Source organism: Doryrhamphus excisus, linkage group LG17 (genome assembly GCF_037039965.1).
Source record: "Doryrhamphus excisus strain RoL-2023G ecotype Guam linkage group LG17, RoL_Dexc_Guam_v1.1, whole genome shotgun sequence".
In the NCBI taxonomy this organism is placed as follows: domain Eukaryota; kingdom Metazoa; phylum Chordata; class Actinopteri; order Syngnathiformes; family Syngnathidae; genus Doryrhamphus; species Doryrhamphus excisus.
Window position 1 is genome coordinate 7899910 of NC_136373.1, and position 21796 is coordinate 7921705.

Below are 21796 nucleotides of genomic sequence, written 5' to 3' on the forward strand. Positions count from 1 at the left end.
ATACTACTTAAGACACCTCTTTTCTAAAGTGTCCAATGGCTGTCTTTCAGGAGAGTTTGGTGAGGTGTACCGTGGGATTCTGAAGGTGCCCGGCAGGAAGGAGGTAGCGGTGGCGATCAAGACACTAAAGCCAGGCTACTCCGAGAAACAGAGGCAGGACTTCCTTAGCGAGGCCTCCATCATGGGACAGTTCTCCCATCAGAACATCATTCACCTGGAGGGAGTGGTCACCAAATGTAAGGACATCTTATATACACGTTATTTTTTCCTAGCTCTTTTGAGACACTCAGTTGTGATATTTTTATACGTTTGTGTGCAGTCAAACACGCCATGATTGTGACAGAATACATGGAGAATGGAGCACTGGACAGGTACCTCAGGGTAAGTCCATTTACATTTATTCTACATTACATTCCAGGTAGATTCACGATACACTTGCTCATGCACGAGGACAGTCACACCCGCAAGGTCGGTGCCTCTGACAAAGTGTGTCCGCCAATGAGTGCTCCTGCTCAAGCACACGATGTGGAGGCAGCGCCCTCGGGTCTGGCTTCTTTGGAGAACCACTCTCTTCAAGTAGTTCTCCAAAGGTTTCGTTTGTTTATTATTAAGTCCTCTAACAACAGAGCTGGAATGGGTGCAGATTCTGGAAGATCTAGAAAGCTTCCCAGTTGTTCTCAGGGGTCAAAAAGGCTAAATACTGAACTTGAGACAGATACAGTACTACAGTTAGGATGTGACTGAACAACGTTTTAAAGTTGTGCATTTTCTTGCTATCAGGATCGCGATGGTGAGATTTCCTCCTTCCAGTTGGTGGGCATGCTGCGTGGCATTGCTGCAGGCATGAAGTACCTCTCTGATATGAGCTACGTCCACCGTGACTTGGCCGCTCGTAACATCCTGGTGAACACCAATCTGGAGTGTAAAGTGTCCGACTTTGGCTTGTCGAGAGTGCTGGAGGACGATCCTGAGGGGACGTACACCACAAGTGTGAGTAGATGTGTGTTACTTAATCAATTCAGTTAGGCTTCACCCCTTACTCTCCATGTAATCTTAAAGGGAACCCATTATGCTTTTTCATCTCGTCTGACCTATAAATGTAGTTACAATGTTGTATTCTCATGTTAAATGACCCAAAAATTCAGATAATGAGTTTTCCGCATTTGGAAGTGAGCCCTGAAAGAAGTTTGGGATGGCTCAAAAAGCTCTGTTTCAAAAGACGTGGGAAAACTGCCCCTTTGTGATGTCACAGAGGGGCGGCCTTCCTTATATGGTTCATAGTTAGGAAGCACTTTGGCCTTGTGACCAATCACAAGAGTGGGCATGCCCAGAGACGGGGCGAGAGCGGAATAAATTAAATCAGACCGTTTTAGCAGGTAGCACAAATCCAAGGAAATACAGCTGGAATAGGTGCAGATTCTCAAGTTATTGTGTGTAGCTGCTCTATAGGAGACCGCAACTCAATACAAAGGGTCGAAAAATAAGCATAATAGGTCCCCTTTAATTATTTATCTAACCAAGATACTTTGGTTAAGGGCATGCTTTCAACTGTGTGGAAACAATTTGGGGAAGAACTTGGGAGCCCTGACATCATTTTTGTTCAACAGGGAGGAAAGATCCCCATCCGTTGGACTGCTCCAGAAGCAATTGCATACAGGAAGTTCACCTCAGCCAGCGACGTGTGGAGTTTTGGCATCGTCATTTGGGAGGTCATGGCTTTTGGTGAACGGCCTTACTGGGACATGAGTAATCACGAGGTGAGATTCAGTTGAAGCGCGCGGTTTTAGGTTGCTGGCTCATTTTTTTTACAACCATCATCAGCAAAGCTCCATTCTAAATTGCTTTCAGGTAATGAAGGCCATCAACGAGGCTTTCAGACTTCCAGCACCCATGGACTGTCCCTCGGCTGTTTACCAGCTCATGCTTCAGTGCTGGCTACAGGACCGCTCCAAACGACCCCGTTTCGGGGACATTGTCAGCCTGCTGGACAAACTACTGCGCAGTCCAGACTCCCTGAAAGCCATCGCGGACTTTGACCCACGGTAACTTGATTTGATTATTCATGCTAGAGCTGAGAATAAACATCTAGAAAAGTGCTGTATGAAAAAACATTTTGCATAGTAATGTGTATTATAAATGGTAATGGTAATGGTTTTATTTCAGTTGAACATGCATCAGATTACAATTGAATGCATCACATAATCAGTTCACAGTTCCACATGTCCAAAAGGAGTAGGAAGAAGCAAAGCTTATTAAATCCTACCCCTCCATCTGGTACTTTTACAAACAGTAACTGTTACATTTGTTCACTTCCTGCTTTCCTAGTATATTTTTATTTTTATTTTTATTTTTATTTTTATTTTTATTTTTATTTTTATTTTTATTTTTATTTTTATTTTTATTTTTATTTTTATTTTTATTTTTATTTTTTTTTTTACGTAGTCCTAGCATATAAGTGTTTCAAATGTAGTTCTTCCCTGAGATCATATTTCTCCTCTCTTGTAGAGAAGTATTGGATGACATTTTTAGGGAATTGGTTATTTTTAGCCTTATGCATTATTTTAGCTGTTTGAAGATGAACTATATCAGCAAGTTGAAGTATTTGTGATTTTAGAAATAAGGAGTTAGTATGTTCTCTGTAGGCGGCATTATGAATTATCCTTACTGACCTTTTTTGTCTTATTGTAGCAACAAGCGATTTCACTCTGATTTCACATAATGTAATATTTAACATGGTCATTTTTAAATTTAGTTCTTCCCTGAGATCATATTTCGCCTCTCTTGATGAAAACAGACACACAACATTATCAAGTTTGTGTTCATTTCTTGTGTGACTAATTCAAATTTGTGTTTTAATCTCGCGAGATCTTGTGACACTCCTACTAAACACGAGTTGAGCATTGGCGCTAGAAAAGGACGCGGCTCTTGCCCTGAACTCACCAAAAAAAGTGACTTCAGTCTTTGTAAAACAACACCAGCGCTCTTCAATCTTTTTTGGTGTGAGCGTGTGCAAGAGGGCATGTCTTCTTTTGTGAGAGCAGCAAAGCAGGCAAGAGTGGAAAGGCACAAAAGGGCCGCCATTGTCATGTCTTAATCGTCTCTTTTCCCCTGACTGCTCCAACTGGTTTTTATCACAAACCGGCTTCCTGCGCTGTAATTAAAGCCGTCAGTCGTCTTGCCTTTGTTGTGGCCGAGCCTGTCCATTACAATCATTTGGGGTGTTTCTTCTTCTCTTCCTGCAGCGTAGCCATCCGTCTGCCCAGTGTCAGCGGCTCAGACGGGTCCCCCTTCAGGTCTGTGTCGGAGTGGCTGGAGTCCATAAAGATGAGCCAGTACAGCGAGAACTTCAGCTGCGCCGGCATCGTCAGCATGGACCAGGTCCTGCAGATGAAGAATGAGTAAGTGGGACTCGGTGTTGCTGATGCTGCAGATTTCATTTGATTATTATTATTCTTCAAGTCAACACATTGCTGAAGAGGGTTTTTACTCCCAGCGGGACATCTGTTCTTGACGTTCTCCTGGTAGTTTCTTTATTTTCTTTTGACCCGGCTGCTGAATGGTTGGCATCATTATGATCTCCAAGCTTCAGTCATAACTTGTTGAACGTTTGTGATGAGAAAAGTAAGAGAAGGAAGAAGAAAGATGTGGCTTTCTGTCTTTGCAGCAATAGAATGATGACGGCCGATTGAGGTCACAGCAGCTCTTCTTCCTTCTCTCATCCCTTCTTTCTACCCACACACACTTTGCCCCGAGTGGCGCTTTTGCAAACCCTCAAAAAGTCACTTTTGGCACTTGTGGTTTCTGTAAAAGTCGAGCGAGAGAGAGCATTCTTTGAAGCAGGAGGAAATTGAAGTCCTGCATGCATGCTTGAACGTATCACAGGGTCTTATCTTCTCATATGTGTAGGAGCTCTTAAAAGGAATGAAATTGCCTAAACATTTACAGAAAAGGCTTAGTCAAGCACATAATATCTGCTTGTTTGGGACAATAATGAGGGCCAGAGCTTTTTCCAACCGCACAAGCAGCCCAAAGGAACCCACAGGAGCCGTCTTCCCCCGCCTGAATGCCCAACATATCTTAGCTGGCTGTGATTTGGGAGATGTGCCGGATTGTGAAACAGATGACAAACCCTTTTGATGTGTTTGTCATATCAATGGTGTGATTTTGTGGCCCCACGTCGTCGCCATCTGGTAGCACTCTTGAAGAAACCAGCAGCTATTTACTAGCAGCCGAGTGATTCATGGTCACATGGGGGGAATCCTTGTTAAATAATTAAAGCTATAATGATGGCTGCCGTGCTGCAAAGTTGCAACATGTTGTTCTTTAATGCGAACCTCGCCCCACCTTCTGTTGTCATCAAGTTGGTCATGAACGGAGAGGAAGCGGGTGTTTAGTGGCCTGGGATGAATCGGTGATTATTTCAAGGCACAGGAGCTTGAATTGTGTTGGAATGGGGCCAGAGTGCAAATCCGGCTTCTTGGAGGAGACCTCCATCCTGTTCACAAATCAAGGATCAAATAAATAACCACAATAGCTTTATCAATAATAATAATAATTACAGAAAAGATTATATTTAATTATAATATTATATTATAATATATATAATTATAATAATAATTAGTATTATTATTAGTAGGAGTAGTATTAATTATTAGTAGTATTATTATATGTTGTATATAAATTATTTTTAAAATATTAAAAAAGTAAAAATTAAAAAAATTACATAAAAAAACTTCAATTATATTAGAAAGGCAGGAAGTGAACAAATGTAACAGTTACAGTTACAGTTTGTACTTGTTAGTGGAACAACACAATACCAAACACAAATACTAAAGCGTGAAACACACTGAAGCACTTCATAGCTAGAGGCCTACCCCTCATAAAAATAAAAATAAAAATAAAAATAAAAATAAAAATAAAAATAAAAATAAAAATAAAAATAAAAATAAAAATAAAAATAAAAATAAAAATAAAAACTATATTAGGAAAGCAGGAAGTGGACAAATGTAACAGTTACTGATTGTAAAAGTACCAGATGGAGGGGTAGGATTTAATAAGCTTTGCTTCTCCTACTCCTTTTGGACACGTGGAACTGTGAACTGATTATGGGATGCACTCAATTGTAATCTGATGCATGTTCAAAGTAAATAAAAAACCATTACCATTATATTATTATAACGTAGTTCCTCTTGCCATCAAATATGTAGAACTGTTGGAAATAATCCAAAGCCCTCTTCATGCACAAGCATAAAACACATATGTTATCAAAAGGAATGCAGTCCTCCTGTCAGTTATTAATAATGACAATCATTGCTGGAGCCTATCCCAGCTGACAGGGCACATATAGACAAACAACCATTTAGCCCAACATGCATGTTTTTGGAATGTGTATTTGAACCTGACTGTGTGGCCTATACATGCTAACCACTCGGCACTTCTGTCATGTCTCCTTCCAACAGGGACATCAAGAACATTGGAGTCAGGCTCCCTGGCCATTTGAAAAGAATCGCCTACAGCATTTTGGGTCTGAAGGACCAGACCAGCACCCTGAGTGTGTTTGCAGTGTGATGGGCATCTTTCATGGACTTCATATCAAGCACTGAAGCAGAAAGCCCCTTTTGGACTCTTGACTGAGCTGGAGCGATGCTGCACGGGAGGCTGTGATGGACGCGACCTGAAGAGCTGTGACATCTCATTGGTGTCGACTGAAAGGAACAAAAACGGAACTTTCTGTACAGTTTTTTTTTAATTTGCAGCAGACCGGACATCAACATTAACAAAGTAGATTTTTCTTTTTCTGCATAGATGCAATTCATTTTCCAGGCCTTTCTAGACTTTGCATTCCTCATTCAAAGAGAATTTAAAAAATCACTTGTGGGAATGGCTTTTTGCAAACGTGCACACAGTATTGAGCATACACAGAAGGTGTGGCGGCGTAGGAGGAGAGAGATCCAGCCGAGTACTTCCTGTTCCACCGCTGAGGACACGTGAGGTCACAAGGGGAGCTTGAAAGGAGCTGGAGCTGGGCAAACAGAAACTAAGCTATGATTCTGTCAGGCTTATACTTTTACATATTAGGTACTTTTGTATATATTTGGGAGTTTACCAAAACCACTGGAATTAAAGAATTTCTAATGTAGCACTTCCTTTGAAAATGTTGTGGTTTTGGACATAAGGAATAGAAAAATGTCTTATTGTGCCAAACAGGAGTGGCGCAAATGTAAAGACACGCTATCCGATGCTGTTTTTAGCTTGCCGGTAATGAAGATGGAAGCGATGTAATGAGGAGATGATTTCATACTAAATAATAGTTTGGGTTGCAATGTCAGTGTCGGGTCTGTTTTGGGGAACAACACACACACAAATGGTCATGTTCTTGATTTGAGCATCATTGATGCAAAGATATGCTTTGAGAATGAAGTGCCACGTTTTCCTGATGTTCAAAGACATTCTTCCAAGTGCCTGTTTGCTTCTCTGGTGCTCTTCATTGATGACTGCAAATTGTTGTGTTACTGATGTTCAACTTCCTTTACTTGAATTTTACTGCATTTTGTTTCAAGTGTTTCTATGATTCTTTTGGAGCTCTAGCTTTGGAAAAGGGATATTTTTTTTGTATTGTCATTGGAATTCCATTTTATATGAGTATTAGTCAGCAGATTCGTAAATTTTCCACGTCTGTTCTATCCAAAGCAATTCAAACCAAAAAAAAAACAAACCCAAATCCTTTTTAAAAAGCAAAAACCTTCATTTTTGCCTCCTATTTTTTAAAAAACTGTATTTAATAGTCTATTTATTTGTTACTTTTTTATTTATTCATCCTGATAAACACTGAGCTGGGATTATTATGATTGAAGGTAGCTCTGCCATCCTACATAGAAAAAAGCTATAATGTGTCCCTTTTTTGCGGAATATTTTTGCTTTCATTACATACTGTATGTGGAGCAATAAAGTCTTAAACTGCATTTTGGTTATCTTCATTGATGTACAATAATGCATCATTTATATTTAGTTTATTTGCTTTGTCTAATGATTACATGTGATTTGTTATGTATATGGGCCGGGGGATCGTAGTGGCAAAAGAGGTGGGGCCGCACGGTGTGCTCGGTACAGGGGAAGGCACACTGGGAGAGGGGCCTGCCCCGATACGGGCGCCGTGCCAACATCGGGGAAGGCGCACTGCCCCAGAGCGGGGGCCTGCGCCAATGTGGGTGCCGTGCCAACATTGGGGAAGGGGCCTGACCCAATGCGGGCACCGTGCCAACATCAGGGAAGGCGCACTGCCCCAGAGTGGGGGCCTGCCCCGATGTGGGTGGCGCGCCAACATCGGGAAAGGGGCCTGCCCTGATGTGGGTGCCATGCCAACATTGGGGAAGGCGCACTGCCCCAGAGTGGGGACCCGCCTCGAAGCGGGCGGCGCGCCAACATCACGGAAGCCGCACTGCCCCAGAGTGGGGGCCTGCTCCGATGCGGGCGGCGCGCCAACATCGGTGAAGACGCACTGCCCCAGAGTGGGGGCCTGTCCCGATGCGGGCGCCGCGCCAACATCAGGTGCAGGTCAACGTCCACACAGGCTGGTTTCAGCCTATCCACCAAGACAGTCTCCTGCCGGCCACCAACGTCCAAAACAAAACACCATCCAATCACTGTTGGTATGCAAATGAGCCAACATGTATTTTAATAACTGAAAACAAGAATTAATATAAAGTTTGTTGTTAAAATCTGGCTGTATGATATATTTTTTTATGTTTTTCTCAAGAAGGATGAGGAAGAGATACCGAGAATATAAAGTCAAATTTTCTCCTATTTGGAGATGTAGAGCAGGAATACTGGTGGAAAACGAGCAAAATACCTGGATTAGCCTGCTGCTGTGTTTAATGGAACTGTCAGGAACAGATGTAATGTCCCACGATGTGGCAAACGTGGTGCATGATGCGCATGGTGGCCTCCAGTCCTGCGCATTTAAAGTCAATGAGCGGCGTTCATTTGATTGGTTAAGAGTTGCGCCGGTGGGAAGGGATGGAGGCGTGGGTGCGAGACGCTTGCTGGCATGTCGAGTCACACCTTGCAGAATAACTGGTGTCAGCTCGTCCATGGCTGATCTTGTTGCGGCCATACCTCATGCTAAGACATCTACACTGGACAGAACCTTCCTTCATTCTGCCATCAGAATCTGGAACACCCTCCCAGACGCTGTGGTGGGAATAATCAAAATGACGGTGTTGAATCAAACAGCTAAAAATAATGCAAAGGCTAACAACAACCAATTCCCTAAAAATGTCATCCAATACTTCTCTACAAGAGAAGAGAAATATGATCTCAGGGAAGAAGTACATTTGAAACACTTATATGCTAGGACTACGTTAAAAAGCCATAGCATTTCAGTATGTGGAATCAAACTATGGAATGGATTGAGTAAGGAAGTCAAACAATGCACAACGATGAGCCAATTCAAGAAACAATACAAGCAGTTGATGTTTGCTAAATACAAGGATGAAGAGTCTTGAACCAGTCATGATGTGCTACATATATCACTATATTGACACTTACTATGGTACCCATTATGTCATTGGATGGTCATATCACCTTGTACTTCGGTACGAGGGGCATTATTAAAATAAATAAATTAATAAAAAAAAACTTAAACTGTATTATGGAAAGCAGGAAGTGAACAAATGTAACAGTTACTGATTGTAAAAGTACCAGATGGAGGGGTAGGATTTAATAAGCTTTGCTTCTTCCTACTCCTTTTGGTGAACTGATTATGTGATGCATTCAATTGGAATCTGATGCATGTTCAAATGAAATAAAACCATTACCATTGCCAATCATTCAAACAGCACGTCAACAAAGAGATGTCATTTATGATATGTTGATGGGTAACATTGCCCATTTTTCAAGATGTGTTTTTTGCCACCCAAAACTCTTTTTTTCTGAGAAGCAGTAAACCATTTGAATTGCCTAATTTGGACCTTACATAAGCCGGGACACTTGGATTCAGTTTTTTACCTTAGCCCGATGGCCAAATGGTCATCTTACCTTGATGAATGCAAACGATAATGCATTCGCCACATAAGAGCATCCTACTTGAATGAGGAATGTCAATGTTGAACTATGGAATTAATGTGTGGGTCAACAGAGACTCCGTAAGAAAGAAGCCACTTTCAAAGGAAGCCTGGGAATCGGGATTTGTCACTAAGTCTCTGGCGAGTCTTTGTCCTTGACTTCCAGCTGGCTGTGTGTTCTGGCCCCCCCTCTGACCGATAGAACGCCTCAAAAATAGTTGCGGCTTTGTGCGACAGTTCTAAACTGAGAAAGCCATTTTCCATCGCTACCCATCCATCCATCCATTCTCTCATAGCGTTTCGCCGCGTGGTGCATTTTTTTTTCTTTTTCCCCCCCAATGCAAGATGGAAAAAGGGAGGCAGAGTTAGGGTGTTCAGCTGCTGATTGTACTCTTTGGTTTTATGCAAATCCACTTGTGAGTGTGTCCAAAACTGAGCATCGCTGGAGGGGTTTTGGTTTATGTTCCTGTCGTCAGCTGTAACGAGATTATCCTCGCTCTGTCTCGGCTGAATGTGTGGAAGTTTGTATCTTGTCATTAAGGACGGTAAATAACAGGGGTGCATGGGGAGCCCAGGAGACGACGAAGGCCTTTGTGGGTGGAGGGTTGAACCATGCTAAAGGTTTACAGTAGGCCACATTTGCATGTTGGGCCATTGTATGGAAGGCTTGGCGTCCAGGACACAGACCCCGCCTCCGCCTGAGGGAGAACCGCAGCTTTCACTCTTCCTCCTTGTGGCTTCTTAAGATGTTTTAGGTAAATTTAGAAGAAGGAAGTTATCACTGTTCATACATGAACAGACAGGCGGTGTTTTGTTTTTTGTCCTCCTGTCATGCACACATTGTGGGGGAAAAAAGCCAGCAGCACTGTGGAATTTACGTCCCGACTAACTTTAGCATTGGGTTTCTGACCAGTAAACACATCCTCCAATTTCTGGCTATATTGGTCTTCATGTGTCTTTCCACTTCTCTTTTTTCTCTCTCTCGCATTTCTGATGGGGTTTTTCAGCACACAATTCGCTGCCTAAGTCCCGTCTAAGCTCTGCAGAGGGACAACTTCAACGTTTTATGCACTCAAACCGAGATTAGACACACATCTCCAAAGCTTCTTTACAAGTCAAATCCAATTTTAAACTAAGTCGCTGGTTTTAAACTATATTAAAGTGATGTCATGTGGCGTTATGAAGGCAAAATCATTCTTGATTGAAATGAAGAATGTGGAGGGGGGCCCTTTTAAAGCAAGTATGGACCGTTTTCAAAAGCGTCCGTTTTCAGTGATATCGGCCGATCGATTGGGGCACCACAATACATTCATTCATTCATTTTCTACCGCTTATCCTCACAAGGGTCGCGGGGGGTGCTGGAGCCTATCCCAGCTGTCTTCGGGCCAGAGGCGGGGTACAGCCAATCACAGGGCACATATAGACAGACAACCATTCACACTCACATTCATACCTATGGACAATTTGGAGTCACCAATTACACATGGTTTGTCTGGTATCAGGCCAGGTATCATACCCCCAAGTGTCAGTATCAGACCTGATACCAGACAAACCATGTGATGATCTTATTATCACATACTATTTAATCATGAGCTTATTATCACGTACTATTTAATCAAAAGACCATTTTGTTTCCAGAAAATGTTCAGTTTATTACATGTATTATATCTAAACAGTGTAAACACAATAATTGCAAAAATATTTCAACAATAATATTTTATCAACAGTCTTATCTTATCAATGTCTGACAATTAAAGTTCCATTAATCAAGTTTGGGTTTTTTGGTGACTGGAGAAGCACTAGGCACTAAGCACTCATGAGCTGTTCTCTGATTGGTTGTTTCACGGGCACGATACCAGAGCAGCGCGCTCTGAGTGGACAGCTACGGGGGTTGATACTGAACATGGTTAAACTCCATATTTTATCAGTATCACTGCCCTGGGCTTTGACACAGTATCATTTCGGCCTTTTCCCGTATCATTCATGGGCGGTTTCTAGGATACAGGGCCAATTAATACTGAAGTATGTGATAAAGTATAGTTTAGTATAGTATAGTATAGTATAGTATATATACCATAATAAGAAGGGTTGCCAAAATGTGATGGCTGTATTCACTTTAATGAAATACTGTATAATGTGAACTGAACAAAAACGATGGAGACCCCCACAAAGCTCACGTGAAAAATGCAACCCAAGTCGGTTGCATTGGGTGGGTTCACCTCATAACTTGGTGGGTGGTACATCCTGTGCACATCTGTGTGCCAAGTGCCAAGAACCGAAAATGAATATTACACAGGAAAATAAATGTTTCCGTAAACAAGCAAAGAGACAAGGAGTGCTTTGTCATGTTCTGTTCACCCAGCAGGATGTGCGCCTCCTTTCTACAACACTGTTTGTCTCAGTGCCCCCCTTTCTTAATTTCCGCCTGTCTGCATAGGTTGTGGAGGTCATTAATTGTGCCTTGCACAACATGCATCCCTGCAGATAATTATGGTCATTAAATCAATTAGGGCGCACATGTAGGGGAGGTTTTAGTTAGAGCCTGAGGCCTCCCTTTGCCACTATCATGGCGGCTGTGGCGGCCCACTAAAAACTCAAAGCAGGGAGTGAATTACTTAAGCCCATCTTTGAATTCAGGCACATCCTGTTGGTGTGGCCTTCAGACTTGAGATCTCGCCAATTTTGTTTTGGGGCTAAGTGACCAGAACCATTAGCCAGCAAAAGTCCTTCCTGTTCTCACATCCTCCGTGTGGGCAGCAGCAACCATGAAGCCTGGTTTCATCAAAATATGTTACCCACCAAGCTATTTTGGTGCCTCAGCAAATGGGCGGCCTAGATCAGCAGAGGCAGCAGAGGGAGGGAAAGCATGGTCAATGTGCAGACAGTGTTATTTTTCCCCAACATATACTGTATATACCGCATCTGTCATGTGAACCTTAGCCTAATATTATGGTGTCATTGTGTCTGCTGCTGTGGGAGTCCTCAAAGATACAAGCCAAACAAGCTTCTAGTCACCTTCCACATGTGCAGGCCAGCCACAGAAAGTCCCTCACGCTTTTCCCTGGTCACGTTGGACTGCAAACTGTCCCAGCTCTATTTCTTTGGGGCTTTTCCCACCATTTCCCCCTGTTGTCCTTGGCGGACGTATGCCTTTCTCCACTCGGCAAAGAAAACAGAAAGGATGGCCAGCAAGGAACAAGGAGCTGCTGTTGCAGGTTGTCTTTTAAATGATGTCAAATATGGACAAAGGAACGTTCAGTTTGGAGATGAGATCATGTTCACACTCAGGTCCAAAACAAAGGTCCACTCATTTGTATTTAGTCACATATTAATAGTGTAATCTTTATTGCCAGGCCATGGAATGTCAGGAAATGGCAAACTATAAAAAGTGAACAGAAGAATCAACACATTGTGTATTTTGCAATGTTACAGTCTCACAAGATCTTATTTGTACAATTTTAATTGTATGTTTATTGTTGTGGTTATGTTTTGCAGGTGTTAAACAGAGTTGCGCCATGTTGGCACTTCCAATATCCGGGAATAAACCAGAAATTTTCATTCCAATGGCATTCCAACTCATTCTGCCTCTAGTGTGACTAGGGTTTTCCAGTTTGACTAACCGCTCGCTCCAATATTATTCCTTCTCATGTTCAATGAGCCAAGCAAAGCAAAGCTTATTGATGAAAATAAAAATATGGAGTCCCTTGATTATTGTAGCTTGACTTCAACAGCAAATAATGTGAAACGTGCTTTTATTGACTTTGTACAGTGCATTTTAGATTGCTGTCAACCAAATAATGCACATAAATACAGTAGTTGGCAATAAAGCTGCAATTTAGTTTTTCTACCACAAGAGGTCAGTCTGCGTCCAAACACCTTCACTCAGTCTCATTAGTCACGACATTGTCGATTTGTAAAGCTTAAAATTGCGTTAAATGCTGTTTTAAATATTTACAATAAACTATCCACAACAAATCACATCTGATTTGTCAAGCATAATGGTGTAGCCCTGTATAAATTTACTCAGCATACAGTACATAAACGCAGTTATTTAAGGTGTAAACAGCGTTCATAATATTTAAATGGCTTAAAAGATACAAATATCACATGTACAGTTTAATAAGTTAAGCTATTTATAGTGTAATGGTTGAATAAATAACCTTTTCCGGTTGTTTGCAATATATGTTATCTATACGTATGTTGAAAGTGTGGTTGATGTGCAACAGGTATTTTGTCAATCTAAATTGCTAGTAGCGTCTTGTATTGTCATTGGGTCTCTAGAAATGTAGCAGCCAATCCAGAGTGTTGGGGGCGGGATTAGGTGCAAATTAGACGGAGAGTAGCGGGAAGGTGACGGACTTTATCTTCGTGAGAGTGCTCAACAAGGCATCGTTAAGTAGTAACACATCAGTGTATCATCTATGGTCGACTACTCGTGGTCCTGATATTAACTTCTTGGGAACTGCAAAAGGTGAATACATGCTGTGACTACTTGTTGTAGCTGTAGAAGTATGAAAATGTAATGCTAGTTAGAAATCTCTAGTAGCCTAGCATCACAAATGTGAGTAGGCCTTGTATCACGATTAACATTGTGATGTGTATATAGCTAAAGCCTATGCTAACTCCACATGATGTAGTATTTCATTGTAACTAAATTGAGTTTATGTGCTTAAAGGGCGATGAGGCTTTCCGGATGGATGCTGCCCTGCACTGCTGTGTTTTGGCTATGTTTCTGGGCCGGCCCGCTGAGTGACTCTGCCTTCCCTTGCTATTGGATGTAAAGGTTTCCCTAGCCACTCATAAGGATTCATAAGTACCCCAATTGACTTATTGTGCATGTGCTTTTTATTTTGTGCCCTTCTTTAGTGAAGCGGCCATTTTATTCGTAGGCCTCACTACACCCAAGCAAAGACACAGACCTGCACAAACATCAGTTGAACTAAGGTTTAAACTGGGAAACTAAACAGTGGTACTGTTTTGACACATTAGGTTAAAGCCCAAATCACAAATCAAAGGAAATACAGCTAGAATAGGTGCAGATTCTGGAAAATCTAAAGTTTTCTGTGCAGGTTATTGTGTGTAGCTGCTCTATCGGACACCGCAGTGCATAATAGGTCCCCTTTAATAATTTCATTCATTCAGATCTGGGATGTGTTAATTTAGTGTTCCCTTTATTTTTTTAAGTATAATAATGTGTATCATATACAGTATGGTATACTTCTAGCTAATCAAATACCAGCTCCCCTGCATGCTGTATTCCAAAACCTAACTTAAGATGTATGTATTTAAACCATAAGGCATTAAATGACAAACTTGGAGGCATAAGATGTTTATTCATACATGATAATATAATAATAAGACAAAGGCAAAACCATTAATTTCAAGTGCATACATAATTACAATCGCGTGTGATTGCATGTAGTGTGTGACTGTGTTTCTTGTACATATACATGTACAGTACAAGCCCTCGTGGTGTCGTCTTTCATCTATGGCTGCGAAGGGAACCACCTCAGAATATCAATGAGCGAAGATGTGAGAGTGTCATCATGCACAGCACAGCATTGGAGTGTTAAAATATGTGCACGGCAAGTAGAGAGATTGGCATCTAAAATAAACACGCACACAAATATTTAGTAAAGTTTATGTGAGTTTAAATCTTAATTTCAGTGCGGAAGGTTTGTGTGTGCTCATGTTTGGCCGGGTGTCGCCGCGCCCGGACTGTTAACGTCCCCTCGGCGCCCAGTGATGATGTCACCGTGGTCGGGTCCACATCCTCGGGTAGCTGACACTTATGGGTAAATGTATTCATCACCGAACCATCCTGGGCCAACTGTCAATGAATGTAAAGAACATTCAGGATGTCAGATATATTCTGCATGTCACAATAAAGCCCCCCTAACTGATTAACCCAAATATAAGATGACCCTGAATATAAGGCAACTCGTCTTTTTTTCTCCTATTTGACGCACTTTATCCAGCAAGTCTCAGTGTCACAGCCACAGGGCACTGGTGGGTGCGCGTGTGCGTGAGTGACTGGAAGAAAAACTCTTGACTTGATTGGGAAGAAGTTGTTTGGCGTCACCTGCTGGTTTGCATGCGTAATCTCCAGATCGCGAATATAAAACAACCCATCTTAGAATAGAATAGTTGAACAAACTATACTGCTGGGTGTGTCTACAGGATGTTCCTAATCGAATAACAGAATGATGGCTGCAGCTATGGAATATCCTACTGAATATTCCTTAGATTAATCGAGGAACCAGATAAAATATTTTTGCTTGGTTAAAGACCAATTATTAATACACAACAGAAAAAATAAGACTTTTCACTTAATAGTGAACGACCAATTGGTTTGTGTTTTTTTTAGTAAATCAACCATTTTTATTTCTTAGGAAAACCTAACGTGCACATAGTGCATTGTGCAAGTTAGGTTTTCCTTATCACGGCTCTTCTGTTCCATTTGGGAGCACAGCAACTCGTGCTGCTGTGGTATGCAAGTGCCGCGTTACAACGGATACACCGCATGGTGTTCAACTTGCCATTCAGCCACGTTTTCCATCTTTTTTTTTTTACACTTTGTTTTCCATATCCTTCGTTGCCTTGGCACATTCTTCCGCGCCTTCAAATCTCCACTTCCTTCTTTGTTGTCAGCTTGGGTGATGTAAGCGCGTTATTGACGTAAGTGATTCCTCAAGGCAGAAAATAATCCTTGACTCTTTTTTTTTTTTTTTTTTTTTTGAAGGGATTTGAATCATTCCAGGAATTGTTGCACCCCTAAACAGAACACTCACCTTTTCTGCGCGAACTTCAATTTGGTTGTTGGATGTGGTGACAATGACATCTTCAGGGCAAAAGTCTTGGACGTCCACTGTGAACTGGTACGAATCACCGAGTGTTTTGATCTTCCCACTTCCACCTGGTAACAGTCAATAGGAGAACGTTTGTAAGAAAACAGAGTATTTGGGTTAGAATCTTCATCAGTATGTCTTCTGGACACAAGGTGGACTGTAGCAGTGCTGTGAGTGATGGATAATCAAGATGGGATAGGCTCCAGCTTGGCTTAATAGATGAATGAATGCTCCTTGCTAAAAGACACCACCGGTAGTTGAAACTAGCTATTGTTCCCAGTGGAAAAAAAGTGTAAATGATTTGAAGGGAAAGGTCTGTCTGTCACTGACAGACACTGTTGTTGGAGCTTCTGTGGTGATACACGGCCAAGGCTATGGGTTGTCATGAAATTTGGTGGAGACGTCAATCAGGACAGGGTGCACAAAATGACTACAAATGAAAATCAACACGCACTAGACAGATGTGTGATGTTAGATTGTGACGAATTTTAGGCTAGTCTAAGTTGCTTTGAACAAAACTGTTAACGTTAATATCTTGTCTCCACAAGATCAGAGCTTCATCACAATGGGTACATTTGATTTGAACAATTGAGGCTATGCGTAGCTCACATTGTGACATTCATTACAAAGGTTTGTATGAACAAACTTGAAATTGAACACAAGTTTTATGTCACATATTGGCCATTTGTCAACAGTGGTAGAGGTGTGGACAGTGACAGCTGTGAATGTGACCTCACTGCACAACTATACAGTATGTGGAAACACTGAGCTCATACACAAATGCCAACAACATCACATTGGATGTAACATGTGCAGGTTCACCATCTTACATCATGTGTGTGTGTGTACACCAGTAGCTGGGCAACCATCTGTTCATGCCATATGCAAGCGTCATCCAGATACTCTGTGTGTGAAGTCACACTGACGGAAGGTTGGACAGCATTCTCCAGCCCTTGTGGGCACGTCTATTGTAGCGCACCCTGACAACTACTGTGCAGCTCTTATCATTGGGATACCTGTCATGCTTCCCAAAACGATTGTGCTGTGTCCCTGACACATGGAGCACACGCATTCTTGAGTCCATTTAAAGGGCATATGTCACACATTCATGTTTCTGTGTCCACCCGCTATAAACATAGCATACAAATATTAATCCTTATATTGCCTGACAAGTCTTGTCACTTATCCAAGCTGTAGGAACGCTAAATAATAACTTTTAGTAGCTCATTTGGATTTAGAAATGGCTTATATGAAAGGCAAAAGCCTCCAGATTGTGCTTATAATAGCAATATAAGGTCTTGTATTATTCATTGGGTTTTATATTTTAATTGAGGCAGAAAGGTCAGATTGTGCTTAGACAAAAGTCTTATTGCAAAATTATGTACGATAGAAATTATATTTTCCTTTGAAAGCACAAACTTGCTACAAACACAGAAAATAAAGTCAAGCTGCCTTGGTAAGAAAAAATAATATTGGTCAGTGCTTCTGATGGTGTTTAAGCTAACAGAGAAGGCCTCAGTGGCCCCTGAACGCACACCACTGCTAGGAAGTTTTTAAGGACAGTGTAAAAGGGATGCTTCATTCATTACCTCTGATCTGTTTTGGGCCACAGGTGACCTGGAGCCTATCCCACATGACTTTGGGTGAACACTGCATGCATCCGGGATTGGTCATCAATCAGTTTACTGGAACATTGACTTGGAATGTATCCCATGCTGGGTGCATGGAGTCTGCTAGGTAAATGACTACACACAAATGGCCATTCTTTCTGGAACATCAGTATTTCCTGTATTTGTAAAACATGCACATGGATTGTTCCAATGAACAAATACATTCTAAAGTTAACCACACCGTAAGAATCTATAGTTGTTTTGCAGAGCCTCTATCGCGTACTACCAATGGTTCATGTAGGACTCCACTTACTGGAAAAACCCAAGGTGTCTGCCCCAGGCCTCATGAAGGGGCCAAAGTCCTCCGCAAACAGCCCGTGACTCTTCTCCATGTATGGATTATTGGAGGAAGAGGATGACATCTGATGGAAACTCCGCTCCGATCGGTAGGCAGAAGAGTTGGTCACACTCATGGATAGCTGGTGTTGCTGGGTGAAGCAGAGTGAAGGGACGACAAGGCAAAGGGACTTCTTCCTTCAGTGAATATGAGATTTCAGTAGCTTTAAATATAAGCACACCCACGCACTTTTTTAAATCTATTCAGTCATTGCTTATTTTTGTTAGATGAGGTCAATAACCCACACCTTAGGTCTTCTTATATACTCTGCTTTTAGCAGCCACTCCCCCCATGTACCTTATAAGCAGCGTTGGCCCTTTGCGTGGATGGGAGGTGTGCACGTGTGTGCCAACTCATTGGGAGAGGCTGATAATGGTCTATTTTTATCACAAGGGAAAGCTCAGTGGCCAGACGTTTTCCAACCAGAGAATGTGTGTGTGCATAGAGACTAGACACAGTCAGAGATTGGGAAGAACTGGGTTTGATTCTCTGCTTGCATGTTCTCCGGGTACTCTGGTTTCCTCCCACATTCCAAAAACATGCATGTTTTTACAGTAAAGGACAAATGGTCTAGTTCATTAAGTGCCAGATTGTCTCAAAGTACTTATTTTCTCCCACAGAGCAAGATAAGATGAGGACTGTCAACTGGAAATGGAAACTGTAAGCACACCACTTAGCTCTGAGGTTAAGTTGTGAGCCAAACAAAGATGGAAAGAATGTTCTGGAAAACAAAGCTGTCAGCGGGAGTCCAGGAACTAATGGTGACATGCTTTGTGTCTATTAATACTGTATCTGCTTGGAAGATATTATATTATATCTATATCTATCTATCTATAGCTATATAGATATTATTATATTATATACAATTAGAATTATTGTCTACTAATTCATTATATGTCTAATTTTCGGTACATTTTAGATACATTATATCTTTGTATTAGAAGTGTATTGCCCAATATCTCGCCTTGATGCTGAAATTTACACTTTTAGAGCACAGTGATTTCTGTGTGTGTCGCTTTAATGCCAATGAGAATAAGTGTGAAATGGGGCGGTTATTACATGTCTACATGTCTCTAATGATGGCGGAAAAAATCAATTTAGAATGTCATAAACATGCTTTCTATGGTCTAACAACAAAAATATTAAATTGATTAATATTAAAGCTCCTTTGTAGAAATTCACTTACCACAGTCTGGTCTGGACCCAATAAACTGCCATCAACCACAGGCCACGATCCCAGTCATCACATGTCGTCATTTAGTCATGGTATCACTTGTGTAGTGTATGGAGAGGTGGCTGGTTGCCACCTGCAGACATCTGAGGTTTATGTTTGTTGATAGAAGCAGAACCATATAATATATTCATTCATTTTCTACCGCTTATCCTCACGAGGGTCGCGGGTGTGCTGGAGCCCATCCCAGCTGTCTTCAGGCGAGATGCTGGATACACCCTGGACTGGTCACCAGCCAATCACAGGGCACATATAGACAAACCCTATAATAAATAATAAAACATTTTATTTGTATAGCGCTTTTCAGAGTACTCAAAGACGCTTTACAGTGAAAGAAATAAAGTTGAGTAAAAACAGTAAATTAAAATACAACATTCATTCATTGAATGCTAATAACAGTCTGCATGAGCTAGAAGAATGAAAGGTGTGGGAGGATTTTACATAAGAGTCATTCTGATCCAGTAATCCGTTCTGTCTCACCAGTGACATTGAATCCCCCGCCGTGTATTTGTTTGTGTACATTCCTAACTGCCCAATCTCAACCCTCCACACACACACAGGTTGTGAGTTTCAGTTGCTATGTGTTACATAATGTTGCAGACAGACAAATAGATCCTATCACCATAAATGGTGGAAGGTTGGAAGGACATCTCACATCACATGTTAATATATTTTATAGTGAGTCATGAAGTTCTGAAAATTGCATCACTTTATTCATGAGCTGCATTGACCTTCACATTGCCTGTAAAAAGTCTCATTATTCCTGGAAAAACATCCATTTGTGCATAAATCTGTTCATTTCTTGTCACTGCCATACAGCAAAAAGTATTAAAATAGCTGAAGATGCTACAATATAACATTGTTACTTCATCCAAACAAATCCTTAACATGTTTACAGACATTTTGTATAAATATACCTAGCATTTTACTCATTGTAAGCAGATTGATGTTTTTGACGAAACACACATACTTTGTATTTAAACTGTTGAAAGGTTTGGAAAATCAATGTACTAATTTATAATAATAAATATTATAACTGCACTCCGACCTCAGCCACCTAGGATGAGGCATTTCTCGTGTTTGGTAGCGTGTTTGCTAGCTTCACCTTCAGTGATTCCCCAGGTGTTGTACGTATGGACCTGGTCCTGCCCGCCAGTCAGCAATTTAAAAAAAAATCCAGTTGCCTTTGTGGGCTTCCTGGTGTATTGGGGGACCGTTGCCATGGAAACAAGTTTAACTATGTCTGCCCCTTTCTATGTACAGTATGTGTAGAAGTGTGACTGATGCTCACAGCTTGCATATCTCAAATCGCTAAAATAGCACAGGTGCTAATTGAACGCGCGAAGAGCAGATGGAATTGTGGAAAATAAAAAAGTAACCATATTAACGAGAAGTCCGAAGGCAGTTGCGTTTGTGTGTTACGGGGTCATGAAACCCATAAATCTGTGACTTTGACTCAGAGTCAGACCCTTGTAAGGTCTAACGCCACATTATATATCAAAGTCAGACTTGAAGGTTAAAGTTACTGGATAAGCTTTGTGGCTTAACTCAACTATTATCATAGTACTTCATACACAAAAGCATGACGTTTTGAAAGGAGATACAAGACTCGCAATTCTTAATGCACATTCTCACACGAATTATATACAAAAGTATTGTATTTCTTAATGCACATTCTCACACGAATTATATACTAAAGTATTGTATTCATACAGCTTTCGCTGAAGCCTGGACAACAGTTAAAGGGATCTATTATGCTCATTTTTAACCCGTATCGAGTTGTGGTCTCCTATAGAGCAGCTACACACAATAACCTGCACAGAAAACCTTTTATAATTTGCAGAATCCACACCTATTTCAGCTGTATTTCCTTGAATTTGTGCTTCCTGCCAAAACGGTGTTTTAATTTATTCCACCCATGGCCCACCCGTGTTTTGAGCCATCCCAAACTTCATTCATTCATTCATTCATTTTCTACCGCTTATCCTCACAAGGGTTGTGGGGTGCTGGAGCCTATCCCAGCTGTCTTCGGGCCAGAGGCGGGGTACACCCTGGACTGGTCGCCAGCCAATCACAGGGCACATATAGACAAACAACCATTCACACTCACATTCATACCTATGGACAATTTGGAGTAGCCAATTAACCTAGCATGTTTTGGAATGTGGGAGGAAACCGGAGTACCCGGAGAAAACCCACGCATGCACGGGGAGAACATGCAAACTCCACACAGAGATGGCCGAGGATGGGATAGAACTCGGGTCTCCTAGCTGTGAGGTCTGCGCGCTAACCACTCGACCGCCGTGCAGCCTCCATCCCAAACTTGCGTTTGCATATTGTAGCTCTACTTAAAAACTCATTAAGACCCAAATGTGCAAAATGTAAATTCTAGCTATGTGTCAAGTGGTCTTAAGATTTTGTTCAGCTCTGTATTCCTGTTGTATTTGAAATATTTAATATCAGATTATTTGTGTCTTGTTTTTATCAGTAGATTATCATGTGAATGTCATTTAGCAACATGCCTCCAAAGAGTTAATCTTTACTGTTCTTCCAAGTGTGACTACTCAATCACTTTTATGCTAATATTTCCACAGAGGTCACCTGTGCTCTCAAACAACACCTGCACACAGTCGGTAGGTAAGTAAGTA

At 41.5% G+C, this 21796-nt stretch overlaps 2 protein-coding genes and 1 long non-coding RNA gene across 4 annotated transcripts in view; 2 read left to right on the forward strand and 1 right to left on the reverse strand.

The window, feature by feature from the left end:
• epha2b (eph receptor A2 b) overlaps positions 1-6962 on the forward strand; it is a 28718-nt gene extending 21756 nt beyond the window's left edge. The window contains exons 11-17 of one of the 2 annotated variants that reach the window (XM_078798317.1): positions 51-236; positions 320-381; positions 781-990; positions 1608-1757; positions 1822-2042; positions 3243-3398; positions 5460-6962. In XM_078798317.1, coding sequence (XP_078654443.1) covers positions 51-236; positions 320-381; positions 781-990; positions 1608-1757; positions 1822-2042; positions 3243-3398; positions 5460-5568 — 1094 coding nt within the window. In that variant the 3' untranslated portion in view covers positions 5569-6962. The remainder of the gene's footprint in view (positions 1-50; positions 237-319; positions 382-780; positions 991-1607; positions 1758-1821; positions 2043-3242; positions 3399-5459) is intronic. The other variant, XM_058084536.2, reaches the window with a different exon arrangement.
• Positions 6963-14381: 7419 nt separating this feature from the next.
• On the reverse strand, positions 14382-18158 carry hspb7 (heat shock protein family, member 7 (cardiovascular)). The gene is made up of 3 exons (XM_058085060.2): positions 17834-18158; positions 15854-15978; positions 14382-14892 (listed from the first exon to the last, which is right to left on the reverse strand). Exons 1-3 carry the CDS (start codon positions 17991-17993, stop codon positions 14713-14715), a joined length of 465 nt encoding a protein of 154 aa, XP_057941043.1. The 5' UTR covers positions 17994-18158; the 3' UTR covers positions 14382-14712.
• Positions 15785-21792, forward strand: LOC144901985 (uncharacterized). The gene is made up of 5 exons (XR_013630192.1): positions 15785-15940; positions 17523-17647; positions 17788-17966; positions 18538-18678; positions 21743-21792. It is a non-coding gene; the product is annotated as an uncharacterized LOC144901985 (long non-coding RNA).
• Positions 21793-21796: the final 4 nt, after the last annotated feature.

Excerpts from the sequence above, each read along its gene's own strand:
- hspb7 (XM_058085060.2), bottom strand. The coding sequence starts at position 17,993 with ATGAGTGTGACCAACTCTTCTGCCTACCGATCGGAGCGGAGTTTCCAT. Across the intron at positions 15,979-17,833 it reads AGACACCTTGGGTTTTTCCA|GTGGAAGTGGGAAGATCAAA; the intron begins GTAAGTGGAGTC and ends GACTGTTACCAG. Across the intron at positions 14,893-15,853 it reads TTGAAGTTCGCGCAGAAAAG|TTGGCCCAGGATGGTTCGGT; the intron begins GTGAGTGTTCTG and ends ATTCATTGACAG.